Raw genomic sequence first — 25,121 nt, 5'->3', positions numbered from 1 at the left:
CTTTATAGAGCACTTTAAAAACAACCACAGTTGAAACAAAGTGCTGTACACAGGTAAGAATAAGACATAACACGTAAGACAAACAATTAAAAAAACAATAAAAAACACTAAACAAGAGCAGGGTCTCATGCTGGATTGAAAGCCAAGGAATAAAAACGGGTTTTAAGTCAAGTTTTAAAAAATGGACAGTGAGGGGTCTTGTCTGATGTGCAGTAGTAGATCGCTCCATAATTTGGGAGCAGCAACAGAGACAGCTCTGTCCCCTCTGAGCTTCCACTTAATTCAATTCAATTCAATTTTATTTATATAGCGTCAATAACAATACAAATCGTCTCAAGACGCTTTACAAAAACCCGGCCTGAAACCCCCAGAGCAAGCCTGAAGGCAACGGTGGCAAGGAAAAACTCCCTTTTAACAGGAAGAAACCTCGAGCAGAACCCAGCTCATATGGAGGGACCCATCTGCCTAAGGCCAGCCGGGTACAGACAGAAGAAAGAGAGAGGAGAACAGCAAAGAGAGAAGAGAAGAGAACAGCAAGATAAACATACATCTGTCATAGATACACATATCTGACTAAAGTGTACATGTGGAATCTTATGATACAAACTGATGATGTTACATGACAGTTTGAAAATGTAAGAGGAATCATAGGCAGGTTGGAGAATTGTTCATTCAGGTAGGAGTGGATAACTGCAGGATTCCATGAAGACTGGGCAGGCTGATGAGACCACGACAACAGATGTAGTATAGAGCTCCACGGGAAACACACCACTCCAGGCCAGAGATACTCACAAGAAGAGGGGGGAAGGGGGGGAAGGGGGGGGGGGAGGGGGGTGGGACACACACAGCAGTAAACATTCTACATAGTAATAGCACAGAATTGTATGACTAGTAGTAGATAGGAAATTAAAGGGCAAGAGCTCTGTGCCAGAGAAAAGAAAGTGGAGAATGTGAGAGAGGAGAGAGAAGAAAGGAGGAGGACATGTGTTTGGTGCATCGTCCCCCAGCAGCCTAGGCCTATAGCAGCATAACTAAGGGATGGTTTAGTCCAGCCCTAACTATAAGCTTGATCAAAAAGGAAAGTCTGAAGCCTGACCTTAAAAATAGAGAGAGTGTCTGCCTCCCGAACCCAAACTGGGAGCTGGTTCCACAGGAGAGGAGCCTGATAGCTGAAAGCTCTACCTCCCATTCTACTTTTTGAAATTCTAGGAACCACAAGTAGGCCTGCACTTTCAGACCGAAGTGAACTGCTGGGATGATATGGTACAATAAGGTCTTTAAGATACGATGGAGCTAGGCCTTTAAGGGCCTTGTATGTAAGGAGGAGGATTTTAAATTCTATTCTAGACTTTAAAGGGAGCCAGTGAAGAGAAGCTAAAACTGGAGTAATATGATCTCTCTTGCTAATTCCTGTCAATGCTCTTGCTGCGGCATTTTGAATCAACTGGAGGCTTTTTAAAGAGCTATTTGGACAGCCAGACAGTAATGAATTACAATAATCCAGTCTGGACGACACAAATGCATGAACTAGTTTTTCAGCATCACTCTGAGACAGGATGTTCCTAATTTTGACGATATTACGCAGGTGAAAGAAGGCAGTCCTGGTCACTTGCTTTATGTGACATTTAAAGGACATATCCTCATCAAATATAACACCAAGGTTTTTTACAGTAGTACTGGAGGCCAAGGTAATGCCATCCAAAGACACCATGTGATTAGATAATGAATCTCTGAGATGCTTAGGACCAAATACAATAACTTCTGTTTTGTCTGAGTTTAAGAGTAGGAAATTACAGGTCATCCAAGCCTTTATGTCTTTAAGGCATGCTTGGAGTTTAACCAACTGATTAGTTTCATCTGGTTTCATAGATAAATATAGCTGGGTGTCGTCTGCATAGCAATGAAAGTTTATGCCATGTTTTCTAATAATCTTGCCTAATGGCAACATGTATAACGTGAAGAGTATTGGTCCTAGCACAGAACCCTGAGGAACTCCATAACTTACTTTTGTATAAGTAGAGGAATCATTATTGACATGAACAAACTGGAATCTGTCAGATAGATAGGATTCAAACCAGTCTAATGCAGTTCCTTTAATCTTGACCTCACTTTCAAGTCTCTGTAGTAAAATATTATGATCAATAGTGTCAAATGCAGCACTAAGATCTAGCAGAACAAGTATAGAGACAAGTCCACTGTCTGAAGCCATGAGGAGATCATTGGTAACTTTAACCAGAGCTGTTTCTGTACTATGATGAACTCTAAAACCTGACTGAAACTCTTCAAACAGACTCTTCAGACTTAGACCTTGGTACCTCTAGGAGCAGCTGATCAGCTGACCTGAGACACCGCGCAGCAGTGTAAGGATGGAGAAGCTCCGAGAGGTAAGGCGGGGCGAGACCATTTAAAAGATTTAAAGGCTGGAGCCTATCCCAGCTGTCATTGGGGCGAGAGGTGGGGTCCACCCTGGACAGGTTGCCAGTCTATCTCAGGGCTAACACAGAGAGACAGACAACCATTCACACTCACACCTACGGACAATTTAGAATCACCAGTGAACCTAACCAGCATGTCTTTGGACGGTGGGAGGAAGCTGGAGTACCTGGAGAGAACCCACACAGACACAGGGAGAACATGCAAACTCCACACAGAAAGGAACCAGTTGGCCCGGATTAGAACCCAGAACCTTCTTGCTGTGAGGCATCAGTGCTAACCACCACATCCATCCAGGTTTTAATGTATTTTAAAGTCAAGACACAGAAGCAAAATAACCTTAAAAAAAAATAAAAAACTGCCGCAAACAGACGAGCAGATGCAAAATGAATCACAAATATTAATAAAAATAAATTTATTCAAAACTCTGCAAAAAGAATCAGACCTACCAACATTGTTTTGTGTCTCTTTGTCTTGCTCCAACTCTCAGAAAGCTTGGGGTCTTTATTTTTTTCGTTCCCTGCTGCCCTGTCCTCTCATAACCTGCCCGTGGTGTTTGTCTTCTTTAAGGACAGAGTCTGCAACACTTTGCACTGGAAATGTCTAACACAAATTATTAATTGACAGTTTCATTTATTAAACTACCCCAGGGCGCTGGCTGCTACACTGACACGCTGCTGTTTTTATTGTAAAATATAAAAACTCAGACTGGAAATGTTCATAATTTAGCTGAAACGCTGAACGATTATGTCTGAAAACGCTGAAGAAAGGAGGCTGGACTTGTAGAGTTTCTTGAAGACGTTCCATCGAAGTCTTCAGGTCTAAAGGACTGGTGGAGGACTTGGGGTCTAAAGGGAAACATCTGTGTGTTACTCATCTTTAGTTTTTGGACATACTCAACCTGGTTCTGCAGCCAAACTGCCACCAAGCAGGTAATCACTAACATCCCTTGAGAAGACCTTAAATGTCAGCATTTAATGTCATTTTCAGTCAAGCAATTTTCCGTCAGCGCTTAATATTTAGTCGAATACATATTAAAAAGGTTCTATTCATAATTAATAGAACATCAGAAGTGAGGAGACCGACCCATTTAACATCTGACAGAGCATTAAACTCTTGACTTTTCCAGCGCCGATGCCATCAAATGTCAAGCGGCGGCCTCTGGAGGACCTCCCCCTCCCCCTCCCGCTCCGGTGCTGGATGCACCAAGTCGCCCGCCGCTCTGCAGAGGTGCCGGACACAAACTTATTTCTATGCTAATGGCGTTGACGAATGTGTTGTGGTCCGGTCGCCGTTTCCGAGCGGATCCGCGTCGTCCCCCTGAATTGAATTGTACCGTGAATTATCATATAATTGCATTTTCAGCCCCGTGATTTATGTGCGCGCCGGGGCCAGTGCGCTCCAGTTAGCTGGTCGTGGCATTTCTGCAGCTGGTCTGAAATCCAAACACTGCAGGACATTTCCCCTCCAGTAAACATCAATCCTTACCATCCCCCTCCTCTCAGTTTCCTCCTCCTTCTTTCTTTGTTTTTTGTTTTGTCATTCATATGACTGTTCCCTCTCTTCCTGCCTTACTTGCTTTCATTTATTCATATTTTTTTCTTTCTCTTTCCCTGGCGGCGATGCTTTCACTTGCTCCTTTGTACTTTCCATCTTCCATCATCCATCTGTGCAGTATTTGAAGGGGCAGCGAGGGACCCTCAGGGTAATACAGTGGTTCTGTCTTCGTGGCGTGCATGCAGTGCACATATACAGTATCTACACACGCGAGCACTCACCACGTCTTTGAGCCTCTGTGTTTCTTTCTGCGCCAGTGCTCGGCAGTGACTCAGAAAGATTAACCGTCCAATTTTCCCACCACGAGTTGACTGATGAAACAAAGGCACGGCAATACGAGCGACACCAGATCTAAATGTGAGATGTGGATGACGCGTGACTGTACGTTCCCTCGGTACGGTGCATTCTCTCTGCAGTCTCCTCTGCCGTCTCTGCTCTAGCTGCTCTAGCAGGCGAGGCCTCGAGGCTAAACGTCGTGGAGAGTCACCACCCCTTCGTGTCCCCGGCTGCCCTCAATCACACAGACTCACGACATCTGACACGGTGTCAAAAAACAGCAAAGCCTCAAATCAACGGCGTCGCCAAACCCGAACCGTACGCCGGCGAAAGTCGAAAGTAACGGAAAGCACGCGCACCTGTCCGACTGTCTACAGTGATGCTTGTAACAGCCACAATGCAGAGAGCTCACAACTAGAGGGTGAAAGAAGAATGGACTTTCCTTTTCTTTTTTTTCTGAACCGCATTTAGTCCATTTAGTGATGCTGTTTCGCAATTTGCGTGACATGTGATCTGTCACATCCAGACATCATCTACTAATTGTTTCCTCATGAATGGACTTTTTATTTAATCTAGTCATCAATAAAAAAAAAAGCAAGCAAGAGGCTAGCTAGCCGCAGGTTTCAGACACCGACACAAAAATTACAGTATACACCAATCAGGTACAACATTATGACCTAATACTACCTAATATTGTGCAGGTCTCCCTTGTGGTGACTCTTTAAAGAATGGACATGGGCCTTCTGAGGGTGTCCTGTGGTGTCTGGCAACAGAATGTTGTTGGGGAGGGGGGGCTCTGTGGACCATCCCACAGATTCTTGATCAGTTTGGGATCTAGTGAATTTGGAGGCCAGGTCAACACCTTGTGCTGTTCTTCATGTTTTTTTTAAAGTTGTTCCTAAAGTGTTTTTGTGTGTGTGTCTGTGTCAGGCTGCATCCTGCTGGGGATGGCTGCTGCCATCAAGGAGTGTCATTGCTATGGGGTGGGGGTGCCTGGTCTGGTCTAGGTGGGTGCTACATGTCTAAGTAACATGTTGCTGTCATCAGCAAACATTTAATGAACTCACACTTTATTTTCCACTTGCAAGGTTGTTGACAGAGTTCATGGAAGGCAGCATATGAACTACTTTGTGCTCTGAGCTTGCTATCTATACTATTAATGTTAACTTTCTAATTTAGCTGGCCTTCAAAACAAAAACAGCTTCTACCAGATACAGTATATTGTATCGTCTGCATAATCTTACACACACACACACTTCATGCTCAGTCCCTTGTAGCGTTCTTAGTCCTACGTCTTCATGTAGCTCCACGGTCCTGGAGGAACGTCCTCTCATCTCCGTGTACTGTGTCTGCTACATATGGTTGAAATAAAAATCTCAAAACCCTCTTTGACCTTTGACCTTTAACAGTTTGTCAATTGCACAGGCATGGACTGATACCTGCCACTCACAGCTACATCATCAGTATACTAAAAAAGGAATAATTGGACAAATATCAGCATAATGACTTCATATCACACTGGAAAAACATTATTTCAGGTGGTTTCTAGTTTGGTTCACCGGCTAACATCAGTGGCCAATGCTGCAACGTGATGTCATCCATGTTTATATACAGTCTATGGTTAGAATAGTTTAACAGGGAGGCTAAACAGTTAAAAGAAAGCTAATTATCACTACATTTAATTGTTGTATTTAGCAGCAAGAGACACACTCTCCTGCTGCTGCTTCATTATATCAGCTCGATCCTCTTCTGTCCTTTTTGCTCTTCATTGGGCTCGTGTCTAATTTTAAACACTATTTTTCAGCCCATTGAGGTTTAATTATGTCTCCAGAGTGTTGAGAAATCTGCATATTATCATCGGGCAAAAGCTTTTGTCGCTGTAAATTATCATTTAATTTAAAAAAAAAAAAAAAAAAAGGATTCCTTTAGCTGTGGGAATGAAAAAGACATTCAGGCCTAATTTGTTGGATTGGATGCGTCAACGGTTCAGATTCACTTTTCCTTTTAATTGTCCCACCATTTACATACACGTGCACACTTTGCTTCCTATAAATTAATCTCTAAAGGTAAGACAGGTGACTGGTTGGTTGTTTGACAAGTGATTGGCAGGTGTGATGGGAGGAGGAGATGGGAATAGACGGGAATCGTGACGGGACGGAGGAACCTTCCAACACAAAATGAAAGCGTCGTCTTCTCCTCAGCGTCGGCTGCTAATAATATCTGAAGCAATTTAAATCCCAACGATCTCATTTAGAATTAATCCTTGCTTGATGCGTCATCTTAATTTACCAAATTGCTCGTTGTGTGTGAACAGATGGACGAACATGCAATCAAGGCTGATAAAGAATGACAATTTAATACTGGAATAGAGCCCATTAAACCATTTGCTATCATCACATCAGTCCCTTAAAAGTGATTTATCACTGAGTAAGCCCATTACTTGGTTTTCACCCAAATCACTGAGCACGAGATTGATTAAGCCTCCAAAAGTAATTTTGTTTGAGGACAGTGTAACACCCGATACGTCTCAAAGACCCAAACATGCCGCCGAAGCGCACTGGTTGCTTTTACGGCGCTCCCCGTGAACGCCAGCATTCCCAGGCTGCCGTCTACTCCAAACAATCAAAGGTGCTTTCATCCTGTGGAATTATGAGCTTGTTTGCCTGCAATTAGTTCGGTGTGAACCAACTCTATTAGGCTCAGTGATTCCCTCTGCCTTTCCTCCCGACAGTTGTCTTGTTCCGCGTTGTGTGCATAATTAAGCGTCAATAATTAGCTTCTCGGATAAAGTGGAGGGAAAAAAAAAAAAAACAGAAAGCCAGGAAGATTCCAGACGTAATCTGCTTGAACGGATCCATGATGGATCCATAAGTCTTTTAATCCGGTTCTTTTTAGCTGGACCCAATCAGATATTTTAAACATAAACCTTTGATGAATTCACACCTTGCCTCCACACTACCTATGTAGGTCAGTTAGGTTCAATTTAGTTGTATGTATCTTGTATCAGGAACAATCAACAATATTGAAATTTACAGATTATTTGCAATACTCCTAATGTTGCAAATTATTTGCACTATTGCTAATAATACTAGAGAGCACTTTATTTGCACTAGTGTTAATACTACAGATTACTCTTGAACTCTTGCTCTTTGGTTTTATGCAGTACTCTGCACGCTGAGTATTCTCATTCATTCATTCATCTTCTGTAACCGCTCGTCCTCTGGAGGGTTGCGGCGGGGCTGGAGTCTATCCCAGCTGTCATTGGGGCGAGAGGCGGGGTACACCCTGGACAGGTCTCCAGTTTATCACAGGGCTAACACAGAGAAACACTCACACCTACGGCCACTTTAGAATCATCAATGAACCTAACCAGCATGTCTTTGGACGGTGGGAGGAAGCTGGAGAACCTGGAGAGAACCCACGCAGACACAGGGAGAACATGCAAACTCCACACAGAAAGGAACCAGTCGGCCCATGGATTAGAACCCAGAACCTTCTTGCTGTGAGGCATCAGTGCTAACCACCACACCACTGTGCCGCCCACGCTGAGTATTTGCAATCATCAAACCCACTTTAATACATAGCTGCTGTGTACACCTGTTGTTTACCTGCATGACTATAACGTATGATAAATGCCCACAGTGTTTCACTGGATGCAAAATTAGAACACGCCCCCAAGTGCAGGATGAGTCATCGACCAATTCCTTTTTGGAATTGTTTATGAGGAAATAAAATAGCTTCATCTTTCCCATTGCATTGCCTGATCATAAAATATCTTTGGCAACACGTTGCTGATGGAAGCATCAAATCAGAGGATGTTCTGTTTCATTTGGAGTACCTGGTGACCGTCCAGCACTCTTTATCAGCACCCAGTGCTGACTGATATCGTGTTGTCTGATCTTGTCTGTCCCCTGAAGTGTTTGTTATTCCAAACCCAAGTCTGTGCTGTGATTCTATCAGTGTGACCGTTTGATATAACAGCAGTGACACCGTTTCCTTCAGTCCAGTGTGACATCCTTATGTTGGTTGTTTTGTGTGACCAGCCCACGGCACAAAATCATTATGTTTACTGCTAAAGGAAAAAAAAAAAAAAAAAAAAAAATCAATAAATCATCACAATCTCCAGGCAGCAATTATGACTGGATTAGCTTTCTATAGGGACCAGAGATAAAGACCCTCACAAAACACGGGACGTCCATTATTTCCCCAGACACCAAGCAGAGGTGAAATTATTACATGAGCAACAGTTTGACAGTTTGACAGGGGTTCTTTCACAGCTGGTCAGGTTTATCCACACCGATCAGGCATAACATTATGACCACCTTCCTAATATTGTGTAGGTCTTCCTTGTGGTGACTCATCAGAGAATGGACATGGGCCTTCTGAGGGTGTCCTGTGGTGTCTGGCAACAGATACTTGATCAGTTTGGGATCTAGTGAGTTTGGAGGCCAGGTCAACACCTTGTGCTGTTCTTCATGTTTTTTTTTTTTTGGTTGTTCCTAAAGTGTTTTTGTGTGTGTGTGTGTGTGTGTCAGGCTGCATCCTGCTGGGGATGGCTGCTGCCATCAAGGAGTGTCATTGCTATGAGGTGGGGGTGCCTGGTCTGGTCTAGGTGGGTGCTACATGTCTAATTAACATCCACACCTATATACACATATCTATCTATCTGTGGTTGCTTGCAGCCTTAGAACGATTTTGAGGGATGTTTGCATTATTTTTGTTTCTGAGTTATCCTTGTCCCTTGTGTCTTTGAATCAAGTCTTCCTGTTTCTATTTAATAATTTATTCTTGACAATCACAGCTTGAGCAGCTCAACCTATTCTCTCTTTCTCTCTCTGTGCCTCTACGTCTCTCCATCAGTTGGGTTAATTCTCAGCGGACACTGATGCACACAGCTGGGCCTCTCTCTCTCTCTCTCTCCTCCCCCTCCCTCTCTCTCTCTCCTCCCTCCCTCTCTCTCCCTCTCGCTTCCAAGGTTCTCTCCTCCATCCCGACTCCCCTCCTCTTCTCTGCACCTGCTCCTCCCCTCCTGCCTTATTATCCTCAGACTCAGAGCAGCGCTCTGTCCTCGCCAAGTGATGCTCCTCGGCGGCGCACATCGGTGCGTTATCACCTCCCGCTGCAGGGGCTGGGGGGACCGTTCCTGCTTGTTTTTCCTTTTCTGGAAAACACGCTAAGAGGGGCGACTGATCATGGGAATTTAACGGGGCTCGTTAGAGAGAGAGCCGGAGGAGCGTTGGACGACGAAGAAGCACACAAGTCCCATCCGAGAGAAGAGAAGCTTGAGTGGGGGGACTCCGGGGAAAACGGTCCCGTCGGGACGGAGGGGACGCAGCGGATGGGTTCGTGCTTGAAATAGTTTAGAAGGGACTCAGCGCGCTTGTTGTTGGTGTTTGGAGAATAAGATCCAGGGATTTAAAGGTTCTCTTGGAGTTGCGGTCGGTTTTCTTGTTTGTGATGGAGTGAGTGAAAAAGAGGACGCACGGCAACTTCAGACTCGCCATGAAATCAGTGTTTTTCAGTCGCTTCTTCATCCTGCTGCCCTGGGTCCTTATTGTCATCATCATGATCGATATCGACAGTAAAAGGACGATCCGGACTCCAGCAGCCGCCCGCACCGGCAGGGCACAGCGAGCCGCCAGGACCGGCGCGCCGGGGCTGGGAGGCAATCAGAACCAGACCGCCTTGCCGGTCGTCTACGCCATCACCCCGACCTACACCCGCCCGGTGCAGAAAGCGGAGCTGACCCGGCTGGCTCACGCCTTCCGCCAGGTGCCCCGGTTCCACTGGATCGTGGTGGAAGACTCGACGGTGCGCACGGAGCTGGTGGCGCGCTTCCTGGCCCGGTGCGGCGTGCCGTACACGCACCTGCATGTGTTCACCCCCCGCAGGTTCAAGCGAGCCGGGATGCCACGCGCCACCGAGCAGAGGAATGTGGCTCTCGCGTGGCTGAGGCAGCACCGGGGCAAGCGGGACGCCGGGGTGGTTTTCTTCGCGGACGATGACAACACGTACAGCCTGGAGCTGTTCGAGGAGGTAACGCGTCAGCTTCCCTGAGCATCTCACACAGACCTCATCACAACAGAGCAGGATGGGAAGTGGAAAGATGTGGACGCCCCTGATCTTTGACCTTTTGGCCTTTTAGATAGCTTAATTAGGTTAAATATGTTTAAACGATGCAATATTTACCTAGTGCATCATGTAAATAGCTTACTTTCAAGTATATCTGTGAAAACAGCGTGCTAGATGCTTGGCCTCTGAGTTCTGAATAGTCTGAATTAAAACATGAGGTGACAGAAGTACTTAAAAGTAAAAAAAAGTTAAAGTATCTGAGCAAGAAAGGTGCAGCTGCATGTATGTGGGAGACAGAAAATAGCACATGGGGCTTCTGTCTTTACAAATGAGAGATTTCAGAGTTTCTATTAGACTTGGTCTGCTATGGCTAATGCTAGTGTATTTTAAATTGACCCAACAGACACTTAGTCAGTCCTATGTCCAGCTTTTAATGTCCCAGGATGATCAGCCGTGTCCACAACTTCTCCTCCTGCAGAATCCAAGTCGTATTGATCACTGTTGTTGTTCCAGCACTGTGTTGTTGGTGCCAACGCACATGGAGCACATTTTACTTGCAGCTGGGTTTAATCCAAACTTATTGCAGCGCACCTTCTCCTTTGATTCTGTGTTTGTATATGAATATGTAAAGTGTCTGCCAGCTGCAGGAGTCTCTGTACTCTACTCAGATGCTTTGGCTTCACACTCATCGATCTCATCTCCCCCCTCCCTCAACACCTGCTGCTCATGTTTAGTTACTGGAAATCTGCATCAAGCTGCGTGCTTCCTTTCTCCAACGCAGTCAGGTTAAACATTCTGTTTTTGCGCCGTCCTCTAGCCGCCGCGCTGCATCAAAAAAGCCATTGTTAGGCATTCCCCCGAGCGGGGTTATTTCAAAGGAACGGAGAAATTTGCTCCTCGCGTTGACAGGGTCCCAGCGGATCCTGTGAACACTCTGGGGATGCTCCAGACCCCGCTAATAGGGGAACTGGTAAAGCCGCAGTTGGTATTAGAGGAGTGTGTTCACAGAGAGGCTGGCTGGATGGTAAAACGAGAGGAGAAGGTGCAGGTGCCAGGAGTGTTTTGGCTTTCTCTCCAGCACTACTGCTGTCTGTCTTTCCACTGATTCACTCACCACTGGGCTCTGAATTCATAAGCAGGACTGAGAGTGTGTGATTGAATGCTTTTTTATTTATCGTCACATACTGACACCCTCAACATTTCATACTTCTTAATCCTTGTCCTAATCCCGCGAGGCAGTGTGCAGACTCATACGAGGCGCTGAGAGTCCGTATCGACGAGCTGCAGACGGTAAACCGGACCAGATGATGTGTCGGTATTGACCTTGCGTATTGACCGACGCCTTCATGTAAATCAGCTCAGACTCCGTTAACGTGATCCGTGTTTGTGCTTCTTGCACGTGCACGGGGCGCGTGGTTCACCGTCGCCGCTGACAGACACTTACTTGTTTATTTCAGCACAATACGACGTGGACCTGTGGGTAATGAGAAGAGAGAGCCGGTCGCAGCGGCAGCAAAACAATCGTTGCGCTCTCAGAGAGCAACAAACAATCTGGAAGAATGCTTCTGATTGCTGATTGCTCCTCACTCTGATTGCTGCCATTCACTGAGAGCGCGCCCAAAGTCTGAGTTAGTTAGTTTGAGCCAGTAATACAATTTTCAGAATGCAGAACGTTTAGCGTTATCTGAGAACTCTGAATATTGTAGTAAAAACCTATATTAATATATCTGCTGTGTGATTTCCTTTTACTTGTAGACGCTCTTTTCGTTCTACCTTAGAAAGCAACACTGTGCAAAAAGAGAAAACTGCAAAACATAAGACAAACAAACACAACAAAATCATGTCTCCCGCAATTTCCTAAAGGCCATGATGAAACCAAACTACAACTGAAATCACTTCCTGCTGCTGATAAGAAAGTAGAGATGTCCTTCATGCACGTCTGAACGGACGGATCGCTCCTTTGCATATCTACATTTCCATATTCTGATGAGGTTTAACAAGATTAGCAGCCGGATTACAGCCCGGATTGACGTGCATCTCCTCGGACACGTAGGAAAACACAGTGATAATGTAGACGGCAGCAGCTGTGATTGGTCCAAAATGCATTTCCTCGTCCTCTCTTCGTCTCTGTGACTGCACAAGAACAGACAATGCATTCTCTTTTGTCTCTGCATCTGCTCGGACACTTTCTCCTCTCCTTTCCAACTCCTCTTTTTTTTGCATTGCAGTGATCAGCCACAACATTATGACCACTGACATGAGAAGTAAATAACATCAACCATCTTGCGACAATCCAGTGTTCTGCTGGGAAACGTTTGGACCTGGCATTCATTGGTGTGGATGTTACTTAGACATGTAGCACCCACCTAGACCAGACCAGACACCCCCACCCCATAGCAATGACACTCCTTGATGGCAGCAGCCATCCCCAGCAGGATGCAGCCTGACACAGACACACACACAAAAACACTTTAGGAACAACTAAAAAGTGTAGCCTTCCTTAGCTCTGACTCTTGCATTAGCAGCTCAGTTCCAATGAAAAACAAAGAGAAACTCAACACTACAGCCACTGACTAGGCTAATTAGATAGTGTGAATCCTTCCAACAGTGTAGGCCATGGCGCCTTGAGCTAAACATTCATGTTAGCGTGCCACGATTAGAATGTTGCCTATTTTATTTGAGATAACGTACAGAGCTGCAGCTGCTTGTTAACTTATCTTAGCATGGCAACATTAGCAATGCAGTTAGTTTCAGCATTACTTGTAAATACTTCTCAACTTTAAAGTCTGACTTTGTTGGTCCTGATGAATCCGTTTGTTGCACTCACTAGTACAGAGGTACAGGAAAACAAATCTGGACGCCTCCCATCAGCCACAGACGCTCAGGGTAATTAAACATTCACATTCAGTGAATATGAAAATCACTGGCTAATGGTTTAATCCTCTCCTGACCATCACATGAACGCCGTCGTTAACGTGGCTATCATTCCACCATCTCTGACGCCCATCCAGGCATCATCTGGTCACAAACAACCGTGAAGCCAAACAATCAAAAATGCGGCAGAGATAATTCTCCACATCAGCTCAGCTGCTTCCCTGAATGCAGCCCTTGGATAAAAATCCACAGCGTTGTGATCCCGAGGCTTAGCCCACTGCGACACACAGTCTCTGCGTTAGATTCAAGCCACTGTGGCTCAGCGTGGAGAGCATCTGTTTCATTTGTTGATAGCACGCTGTCTTCTCTCTGTCCTCCTTCCTATTTCATTACCCCGCTCCTCTGTGCAGGTAATGGCCTGTCATAGAGAGATAATAGGCTGTCATAGGGCAGTAATAACCTGCAGAAACTGTCTGCAGGCTTTAGACTGATGACACCAACTGTGCTTACACTGGGTGGCAACTTCACATTAGAAACCTATATCATTTCAGGAAGAAAAACGACTGAGGTAACATTTAAGAAACTAAAATACTATTTTACCATGACCACTGGATGAAGTAATTTTTTGTAGTTGTACACTGGGACATTTTTTTTGCCAGCAGGGATTTCTGTGCAGTTTAGCTTTGGAGCTTCTCATATTTTTAAAACCATATAGCTGTACTGGCATTGAAAAAAAATCCACAGTCTATTTCTCTGCTCTACATACAGTGGTTCTGCACGTCCACATCTGAACTGACGGCCTCGATCAGTCATTAAAGATTACTCATACAGACATAATTCATACATCTGGGAACCTACAGTGCTGCACGCATTTTGGTGCAATCACTGCAGCTGTGCAGAGAATACCAACTGCAGAGGTCAAAGCTTCACATGCACAGTGTGACATAGCCCATGAGTAGTTTATTTTATATTACTATATTAGTTTTGCAGGTATTTTCACCTGAATTTGAAATAGAAACAGGGTAGGTAGTAGTTGAAAAGTCGACACCGACTAGTCTCTGATGACGTCACTAATAAAAACACAGTAGAAAGTAATGAAATCTATATTCTTGACCTGAATACATAGGCAGATAAGTATAGCCTGTATAAAACATGCTGCCAGTCAGCACCATCAGTAGCATTTAATAGTACTCCACAGCGTGTTGTTAGATGGGATAGTGTAGCAGGTATTTCTCTGCAGCTAAAGGTCTAATAACTTTATCAGATAGTTGATGTGCAGCCTCCTTCTCTCTGTTACCACAGGACGTTTGGTGAAGTTGTTAACTGACTGCTGTCCAGCGGATTTGGACCGTTCCTCTGCTAGCGTTAGCCTTTTCAGATGCATTGCAGTAGTACTTTAGTTGTATTTCAGGACTGACATGTCACGGTAGTATGGGCTTCATCTTTAGTGAAGTATTTCCAGCGCTGCTAGTTTCCTGCAACGACCCACTGGGCTCCTCACCTGTCTTCTTATTGTCACGTGATCAGTGAGTCGACTAGTCTGTACGACCGCTAGTAGACAGAGGAGATGTGACGTGCAGTTGAACGACTATGCGCTACGTGCTCCATTTGGCTACCGGGGTGTTTTATTACGACCAAGACGTATGCGCATGCTGATTGGAACATCTTAAATGAGGAACCAGTGATTTGTCGGTGCTCTCTGGTGGACGGTGTTTAATGGAGACATGAATAAGCTAATGTCGGCTGATATATCAAGCCCGGCCACTTCATCGGTTAAGATCAGGCCTTTCGCCACTGCTACGGCGTTTGAGTAATGTACTACATTAAGATACATGCTCAAAAGAGTACTAGCCGACCGGGCACTTTGATGAATTTAATCACTTCCACTCTTTAAATGCATTACTGTTCTCTTCCATATGTTCTTTAAATATTAAAATTTAAAAGCTTAAACTACATTTGGAAAGTAAATAGAGATTTATCTGATGACTCAGCTGATTAACCCCCAGCTCATGCACCAACTCACCACAGACAATTTTTACCGCTGAGTCCGCTCTCTAGTAGCTGATAATTCCATAACATGACAGGTAAAAGTAATGACTGATGGTAAATCCGCGCTGATTGAAGCACCGCTGCAGAGCAAAAAAAGCGAGGGCGTCTCTGACCTGCAGCAGCCTAATTAACAAATGAGGAACTCCAGCTGGGGCAAAATCAGCCTCATTCTGGGTTGTTGATTACATGAAAGTAACTGCCCAGACTGTTTTGCTCAGAGAGCGCACTACAAACTACCGCGGAGTAATGAGCAAAATGTGTTACAACCTCCCTCCTTCCCCCTCTAATGAAAAAAACATAGGTACGTTGCAAATGTTTAACAGGCGTCCCTGTGTTACCCCCTCTGTGTCCTGCAGCAGAGTCAGAGCAAGAAGAAGTAGGCGAGAAGAGCTAAAGGGTACATTCTTCGTTTGCGCTAGCTGCATCAGTCAGGTCTCAGTTTGGCGTTGTTTATTATGCACATGACATGTTCTGCATGAGCGGCGTCCCAGCAGCCAAGAGAGGCGCAAAACGCAAGACTGCTCGCTTAAAGCAACGCGAGCAATTACGTGTCGGTCGGCCATGAAGGCACACCGTTTCCTCTTGGTTCCTTTGAAGTGATTTTGCCTTTGGGAGTCAGCGTGCCGCTATCGTAGGAGCTCACGTGAGCCCATCCACAAATCTTTTTTCAATTTTAGATTGACGACCTTACGCAGTTTCTGTCTAAATCTGTTCCTGTGTGGACGGGACAGTTAAACTGTTTACATAAAGAATAAATACAGGATAAGAAATTCACTAAGCCTTCATTGAAGTTTTTTGGGTTATTTTAGTGACACACACCAATCAGGCATAACATTATGACCACCTTCCTAATATTGTGCAGGTCTTCCTTGTGGTGACTCATCAGAGAATGGACATGGGCCTTCTGAGGGTGTCCTGTGGTGTCTGGTAACAGGATGTTGTTAGTGGGGGGCCTTAGAGGAGAGGGGCATCTGTGGATCATCCCACAGATACTTGATCAGTTTGGGATCTAGTGAATTTGGAGGCCAGGTCAACACCTTGTGCTGTTCTTCATGTTTTTTTTGTTTGTTTTTTTGTCACAAGACGGTCAATGTTATTCACTTCTCCTGTCAGTGGTTTTAATGTTGTGGCTGATCCTCAATAGTGGGATGCATCTGATTAAAATCAAGGGGTTGCAGAGGTACTTGGTGGTCCAGTAATGCAAAAAGTGACACCACATATACCTACTTTATATCTGAGATGAGGGATTGCATCAACTTTGCAAAAAGCATGTCCCATTAGGAAAGAAACACAAGCAATCAGAAGAACAGCCAGGTTTCCTCTTGAGAAGATATCTGCAAATTCAGTCAGCTCCAGACAAAGTAAAATAAAAAAATAAATAACTAGCTCGGTCTCCATCAAGATAGCCTTCTTGAGAGAATTTATAATGTATTAAACTAAACCCCTGTGTCCCCATCAGTTTTACTTCCACCGAAAAAGAATCTATCAACAGGTGAATTCACTGAAGCAAGAAACGCAGAGAAAGTCTTTTTCCTTTTGCTGCCTTTGTTAACAACTATATTGTTGTCAAAATATACTGAATGAAGATGATGGACTTAAGTTTTTTATGAAGAAATAAGAGTGTAGAATACATAATAACAGCTGCTCCACTGAGTGGGAGAACTTGCTTTATTTAAATTCACCAACATTTATCTTCTTCAGTGTTATATATGTTAATAAAAACATGCACTTAGAATATCCACCTGTTGCCTCACACCAGATCAACATTAGATTCTTTTTTTAAATTGGAGAATAAATACTCTGTATCTAATCTACGTTGCGTTAAACTGTATAAATTAAAACTATTTATGAGAATATAATGGAAATGAACCCTGAATGTTTGCCACCCTGCCTACGATGCCATCCATGGATCTTTTTCCATCTTGACTATTGTAAGTTTGGACAAATACATCAATAACTTCAGGAAGAAAACAAAGTTGTCAGAACTGAACACATGGAGGTGAATGGAAAAAAGAAAGAAAATAGTAGGAAGAAGGAAATGAAGCCAGAGATGCAAGAGATGAGGAAATGAGAGAGGAATCAGCTGAACTATACAAGTAGTTGAAATTGATTGATCAATTGACGCCACCTTGTTACGTCTTCCCACCCCATGCAAACGTGTCTATATGTGCTCTTTCTAGGCTGACCCTCCTTTGGAGAAGGGCAGGGCTGGGGGTGAAGGTGAGGTTGTCAGATAAGGTCTGATCCCGACACAGGGAAGCCAACTGAGACTTAATTGGAAGAGAAAACAAAGGTTAATGGTTTAAGGCTCATTTAAGGTACTGCGGGACATAGACGCCGTAACCTACGTACGTAGCCAACGCCGGTGCAAGCCATTTCTACTTGTGCGCTCATCAGCCTGGCTCACTCTGTAACAATGCCACCCAAACAGTAGTTGGCGCTGTGTCTTTTTGTTTCTATTTTCTGCTTCACTTTCAACAACAGCGGCAGAAACTTTCACCAAAATTTCTCCAAAGACGAGTTGTATAAGTCTCTGAACCTCCTCAGCTAACCTTTCCTCGATGTTGATCCAAAACAATCAATTCAAAAACTGCGGAGATGGAGAAGCAGCTGGAAATACTAAGGAGGAAACACGCTACTACCAAGTGGACCAATCACAGCTCTTGCGGTCTGCTTCGCCGCGTTGTGCAGTTACATTTCTGGGGAGGTGCACGTCAGGCTACGGATTTAGGGTCTCCATTGAAAACAACCTTCAAAGTTTACGGGCCAGCTGCTCGGTGCAGGATTCATTTCATCCAGATTTTCTTGTCTTGGTGCTATCTGCTCTAATTTGATTGTTATTTATGAACACTGATATTGAAAGCTGTCATGGCACAGTTTGTAGACTTGTAGTCTGGCTGAAGAACTCACTGGATTGGCCCCGATATCAACAAGTACATCCCTACTATTCACACAAAACTTAATCTGACTAAAGCTTTTCTATGCTCATGTTTAAATAGTTGATCGAAGAGTATTTATCAGTAATTATTATTGTATTTCTCACTATTTTGATCATAACTCTGTCTTACTTGGGTCAGTTTCTTGGCGCACAGACTTAATCAGACTTTGCTGTGTAACAAGCAATCAGGAAAATTAAGCTGTGCCATGATTTTTTTTATTTTTATTTATTTATTTATTTATTTATTTCACTCTTCATTCCTGAAAAGCTGACTCTGGGAATGGAGGCTTTTTCAGCTGACGGCAGCATGGCAGAGCTGTTTGATTCGGCTGCAGCAGTCTGTCAGCCAGGCAAGACTTTCGTCAGGCCTTTTTTGAATAATTGAACTCCCCTCCCTCCCTCCCTCCCCCTCCACCCCTTCCACTCCCCCCTGGCCTCGAAAGCTCCACAGCAGTCACAGCGACTATTTTAGGGAGCAGGTACTGTGGCAAATGCTCTGTGCTGAAGTGTGACTCAGGAACACCTTTCTCAGATGGTGCCATAGTGGGTCTAGTGTTCTGATGTGGCGTGATGGCTTCTCAGATTGTGTGTTAGTGGTGGAAATCCATCGCAGCTCACTTGTCTCAGGCTCCCGGGATGTTCATCTTTGAAAATGATTTGAATTTTTATTGTGCTTTCACATATTTCCTTTTCCCTCATGTGTTAAACGCCAGCCAGCCGCGCTAAGATGCAAACATTAAGCGTATATTCGATCATGTGTCCAAGCAGCAGGCTCCATGCCTGCAGAGAACAGCGGGGAGATGGGGAGGCGGCACAAAGAGGAACTAGTGCGATAAAGAAACCAGGGAGAAATGGGAAATTCAATTTCCTCAAACCCATATGAGCAATTATCATAATTACATAGTGTAGAGGGAAGCGCCGGGTGGGTGGGGGGGTTGTAATGTCAGGGAAGTGAAGCAGAAAGGAGACGAACCTCGCTGAGAGAAATTGTCCGTGGTCGGGGAGACGGGAGGGAGGTGACGGAAAGGATGACGGCTTTTTAGGTGCAGAGGTAATATAAAAGGTGTTATGCACCTGATCCTTACTTATTTCCACACCCTCCTATCGTCTCTACTCCCTCACCAAATGACACATTGCGACTTTAGGACTTTGAAAACAACATGTGCAAAAAGACGTTTGTTAAACCGGTTCTCACTCATGCCAGTATTTGCAGTGTGACACTGAACCGTGTCACGTTGGTTCTGCAGGACCTGCTGAGATGCATGTCAGAAACCTGCATCCACTGTTAATTATGGTCGTGGGATAATTGTTGATGTTGCTGTAGAGAGTGGACTAGCTCATGTTTGCAACTGGTGTTTTACGGCACCTGAGAGTTTAGTGCAACTGGCAATTTAGACAAAGCAGCGAGCTGTGCCGCAGAAGCCACATTATATTAAGGAGTTTTAGGAGCAGAGTAACACCACGAGCCATCAGCTTTGTCTCCGTCTGTTCTCTTTTTTCATTTAATTGTTCTGTGCAGCTGGATATTGGACAAACTTCTCTACCATCAACACAATAGATTCAGGCTCGGTGCACTGACTGCCCGTCCATCTTTGGTTTTACATGGATGGACACTTGTTGGGAAGCTTTTAAATAAATGTATAATGTCCTTTATTTTAATTGCTTCAATGTTTTTTGGTTTGGTTTTATGGGTTGGGGAAAGGTTTCTTTGTAATTTACTTGAAAATGTTCCTAAATACGTGAAATTTTTCTCTCCTTTTTGGAGACATGGATGTAGAACTGGAGCTTCTAAGCTGTGAAATATGAGGCACCATTAAAGCTACTGAAAAGATGCATCTATAACAGTCAAGACAGGAATGAAATCATATCACTATATATCTACATCTGTCTCAATCTCTCGCTCCCTGTATATCTGTCTATATAATTAATATTATAACATATTAAGGGAAGTAATTATACTGAGAGTTGTTCATATTATTCAATCCTCAATATGCATGGAAACAGGAGCAAAACACTAGCAGGGCTCTCTTTAAGAAACATATCTATCTGTCTAAAGTTCAAGATTTTCTAATTTTATAAAAGACTTTGGTGTTGAAACTAAACACTTTATAGCCGGTGCACATCAGTACAGCATCTACTGTATAACATGAGTTTCCTGACATGGAAGGTATCTGCAGGGCTTCTCTTCAAAATCACAGATTTCAGTTTCCCCAAGAAAAGACTTATTAAGGTTTGAAAAGTGGACTTTTTAATATTTTTCCTGCCTCCCAGGCAGTAATGCTGTAATAGAGTTTATTTTTAGCAAAAACTAGTCACGGAAATCTCCTGTGCAGTCAATCAAGAGCTGCTTCATAGAAGTTAAATGTTTTTCTTCCGTTCATCTCTGCTTATCCAAGACGAGGCCATACTTAGTCACTGATGAATGCATATAAATGGTGAACAGATATTACATTTCATTCAGTGGGCTGTTTGCTCTGTGATTCTGGAGAGGGATGAAGAATTGATTCCCTTAAAACCACAGTTTGTGACTAATTCACATTCTATGAGCAGTAAATATGCACATCCACAGTACGTACACACACAGACAGCTCGTCCCTCATGCTGCTGGGAAAACCTATATTACGGTTTCTAGACATTGTCCCTCATACCCCTACTGTAATATGCATTCACCCTCATCTCTTCATTATCATCACCCCCCCTCACATAAGCGCACAAAGCATTCAACCTGCACACATATCATGCACCATTGCATCAGTCTCATAGCCCATCCTCAGCCCCTCTAATTTGATTCATTCATTCTCTCCCAGCTCATTTCTTCTCTCCCTATCTCTGATTGCCTCTGCCATGCATATTAATAACGCACAGATAAAAATACGCTTGATTAAAATCACACCCGGCCCAGCCACCCGAACACTCGTCCCGCTACGCAAACAAGAAAATGATGGCTCTCTCTCTCTCCGGGGCAGGAGGCAGGAAACGCGAACATCCATAATGGATTTCATATACTTCATCATTAAGAGTCTCTTTGTGTGTACACACAGTACACTTCTCACCTATTTGTTTGCAGGGAAGGGAGTCAGAGATGATTACCCGACCAGGCCTGGGCGCTCCCAGACAGAGTGCCCTGGCGGCGAGTCAAATGAAACGTGATTCCTCTCAGCTCTGTATTATTCACCCCCAGCTTCTCTTTTGTTTACCAGTAAACAGCGAGCGTTTACTGACTGAGCTGCCGCTACTGTAATTTGTCAGGACGACTGGGTTTTCCGTGCACTCAGCTGCATCTGAAAGTATTTTTCATGTGCCGCAGAGATGAACTATTTGTTATCTCAGACAGCGTCTGCCCTCTGGTGAAGATATTCATATTGATAATGAGACAGGAGCTTTCTTAACGCTTGACAGTGTCCGCCGGTGGCCCCACTTCCCAGACTAAACCCATGAGGACAGAACAAAGGCCGTCAAAGATTTATCTGTGGAGCAAAGAGAACAGAACGCTCCTCTTGTCGTCTGGTCTTTTTTTAGAACGAGGGAATGAAAGGACATTTCTCTGTATTCGTTCCCATGTTTGACGCGCTTTAACACCCGTATCCAAAGTGTCAAGTGCTTATTACTTATCGTTTAAAAGCTTATTTAACAGCATTGTGAGAGAACCCTCTTGGAGGACTCGTAGGAAAATATTCTTGGATGCAGCTTGTCCACCTCTGGGTCATGTATAAATGATAATTGAGACTTTTATCTCCATAGTAATGGTGCATTCACTGCAAGACACAATGTGTCATACTGCAGCGCAATTACAGCACCATTTAGCACGCTTGGCAAGAAAACTCCTTCTTCTAGAACTGCCTTACAACGATCTCATTGTCCACTCTTTGTTTGTCCCATAGACTGTAAAAAATGGACGCCATGACTGCTCCTCAAAAGTGAAGCCGAAGCGTGTGGAGCTCCCCCTGGTGGATGGCTGCAGTATAGGTCATAAGCTCCGCCCCCTCCATGCCTCCATATTAGTGGGTGGGACTTGGGTCAAACCCTAAAGGTCGTGTCATTTTTTTACAGTTTTTACAGAGTGGATGTGTAAACCCTCAGGTCCTACTGTGTGCTCTCGCCAGACTATTATTAGGCTTCTCACTAAATAATGACCAGAGCCGAAAGAGCTGGCTCTTCTTTGGGAGCCGTTTTCAAAAGAGTCGGCTCTCAGAAAAGAGCCGAACCGCCCATCACTAGCGACCAGCCTTTGTCACTCTTTGTTCTCAGACTTGTCTTCTTCCCTTCTTCACGCGGCTTCATCGTTTTGAAGCAATCTGCCGCGATGAATACGCTTTATCGATTTTCATCAAGACCGAATGCCGGCCTACGACTCTTTGCCGTGTGCTCTCCTTCCTCTTGTAAAAACTATTTGCACATTGCTTTAAAAATATGGATTTTTACTCAACTTCCAGTGAAAAATAAGTATTACAAAGCACACACACACACACACACACACACTGACAGATTTCCTAAAATAGAAGCCGTTCTGTGCAGAGGATTACAATCGAGGTTGTATTGATTTTTTTCTCACTTTCCCAGGATTGCTGTAGTGTTGGTGACTGTTTGAAACTGCAGTTCAAATTTTCTGCTAAATAGAACTTCAACTACATAACGTTCTCCCCAGATGGAGGGGTAATATCTTTTAACAATAACAGCTCGAAAAGAAGGAATTACGTTTTGAAAGAGGAGGATTTCAAATGTGTTTTGTGATTTTTAAAGAAAGTCGCAGCGCAAATCAGTTCATACGAGGTAGCGGAACCCGTTTAGGTGTTAAAGAGCTGCATGCACAGCCGGGTTTAAAGCCTAACAGACTATAGATGTTAGAACAAACCATCAAATTTATATATTACCACTTATTTCCAAACTTTTAAGCCACCTCCGTCTCTGTCTGCAGCCATTTGGATTTGACTGGCTGATCTGCTGTATACTATCACGCCTCTACATTTACATTTATAGGAGGGACAGTATGCGTACTGTGTTCCCCGACTCAATTAAATTATCCACGGTGGATTAAAAACATCCTTCAATGTAAAGCACGGAAAGGATACCCTGCTAATAACTCATTAAAACCGCTTCTCAATGCAAATAAACGGAAATTCATTTCATTCTAAAGATCCGGAGACAGAGCTCGAAGTAATTTGCATATCTCCACCGCAGCGGGGTCACAGGATATAAATACGCTCTGGCTCTAAGCGAAGTGTACGTTTAAATATTCAGATAGACAACAGCCGTGACCCGTGCTCGGCTTCTGGAGCTCTCCAAGATGTGAAGAGAGGATGGTATAGGCATGCAGCTGCCTCCACTTGCATACCTCCTTGACCCTTTGCTCCTAGGCTATAACTGCCTACTTTTGTATTTAATTATATGAAAAAGGCCTGTTTGAAACATGGTCATCTTGCATGTCTTTTATTCTGTACTGGTTCTTTGGTGTATAGTGAACTTCAGCCCATGCTCAGCTCATTAATGCTGCCTGAGCTCCTTCAGCGTTCACTACGCAGCCAGTCTACATAAAAATAAAAACACTTAAACACCCTGAAGACTATTATCAGCCCTCGCTCTGTACCCGTCATTAACTAAACCTTTATTCATCCTGTACTTGTTATTTTTATGAGGTTTATTTGTCCCTGTTCCTGCCAGCATGTGACAGTATGTGCTGTACACTCAGCCTGGCCTCTCCTCTGTGGAAATGAAAAGTACAACACCGCAAAAAGTTTGTGGTGCAAACTTTTCCTTATGGCAGCAGTATAGTCTGCAGACAATGTTGTGAAAGCCAGCATGTGCAAAATCAGCCACCAGCGAGCGGAATAATGCACCATCTGTTGAAACCCCGTCACCCCACAGCTTTGTTTGGTTCCCGTTGATAAGACGAACATCGAGACGTTCTGTGGTTATCTGCTTTCTACACCGCAACCCAAACACAGTGTCAGTCTGATATCAGCCCAAACCTGGCTCCAAATATTCTGTAATCTAACTTTCTACCATTATGTACACCGATCAGCCACAACATTATGACCACTGACAGGAAAAGTAAATAACATCGAGCATCTTGTGACAATTCAGTGTTCTGCTGGGAAACTTCTGGACCTGGCATTCATTGGTGTGGATGTTACTGAGACATGTAGCACCCACCTAGACCAGATCAGACACCCCCACCCCATAGCAATGACACTCCTTGATGGCAGCAGCCATCCCCAGCAGGATGCAGCCTGACACAGACACACACACAAAAACACTTTAGGAACAACTAAAAAAAACATGAAGAACAGCACAAGGTGTTGACCTGGCCTCCAAATTCACTAGATCCCAAACTGATCAAATTCATACTGTATCAGAACCAAGTCCGTACGCATTCAGGTTCATGTTTCTGGAGACTTAACGGATAAAAGCTCAATATTTACTCTCCTTTTACGTCTTTATCGGCGTCTATCATCACAGCAAAACATCTCAGGTAAGCTGCTAAAAGCTTACCGTGTTCAGGAGCTGCTCAGACGTTTGGCGCTAGACTGACGTGTACTGTTGGTTAGGTTTAACACGGCTTTTCATTAAAACAGCTACCAGCTGATGGGAGCAGCAGTGCACAAAGACACGGCTCTAAAGGACATTAAAACAAAGAGCTGAAGCAAACCAACAGATTATAGTGATCTGTTAGTTGCCTTGACATAATCCTTGATACATTGGTTTTATGAATACATAAAAAAACAGATTTTAATTAGGTATTACAGTCATAAAACTAATTACTGCTCCACACTAAAAAATAGTGTTTGGTGGTTTAAAAAGAAAACCTTTTTCACATTTGCTGCTTTTTGATTAAACTGACTCCTGTGCATTGTGTATTTCATCAAGACACAAGAATGCCCATGTCTGATTGAAAGGGTGAAATAAAGGATAATTCTTTATGTCG

The 25,121-nt window shown here is 44.0% G+C and overlaps 1 protein-coding gene across 1 annotated transcript in view; it reads left to right on the top strand.

The window, feature by feature from the left end:
• Positions 1 to 9,768: 9,768 nt before the first annotated feature.
• b3gat2 (beta-1,3-glucuronyltransferase 2 (glucuronosyltransferase S)) overlaps positions 9,769 to 25,121 on the top strand; it is a gene marked incomplete at its 5' end in the record, with an annotated part of 47,283 nt that continues 31,930 nt past the window's right edge. Inside the window, one exon of the mRNA XM_084562006.1 lies at positions 9,769 to 10,302. Coding sequence (XP_084418132.1) covers positions 9,769 to 10,302 — 534 coding nt within the window. The remainder of the gene's footprint in view (positions 10,303 to 25,121) is intronic.

This window comes from Chelon labrosus (assembly GCF_963514085.1).
Source record: "Chelon labrosus genome assembly, chromosome: 15".
NCBI classification, from domain to species: Eukaryota; Metazoa; Chordata; class Actinopteri; order Mugiliformes; family Mugilidae; genus Chelon; species Chelon labrosus.
The sequence above is the reverse complement of the archived record's forward strand: the minus strand, read 5'-3'. Positions and strand labels throughout refer to the sequence as shown.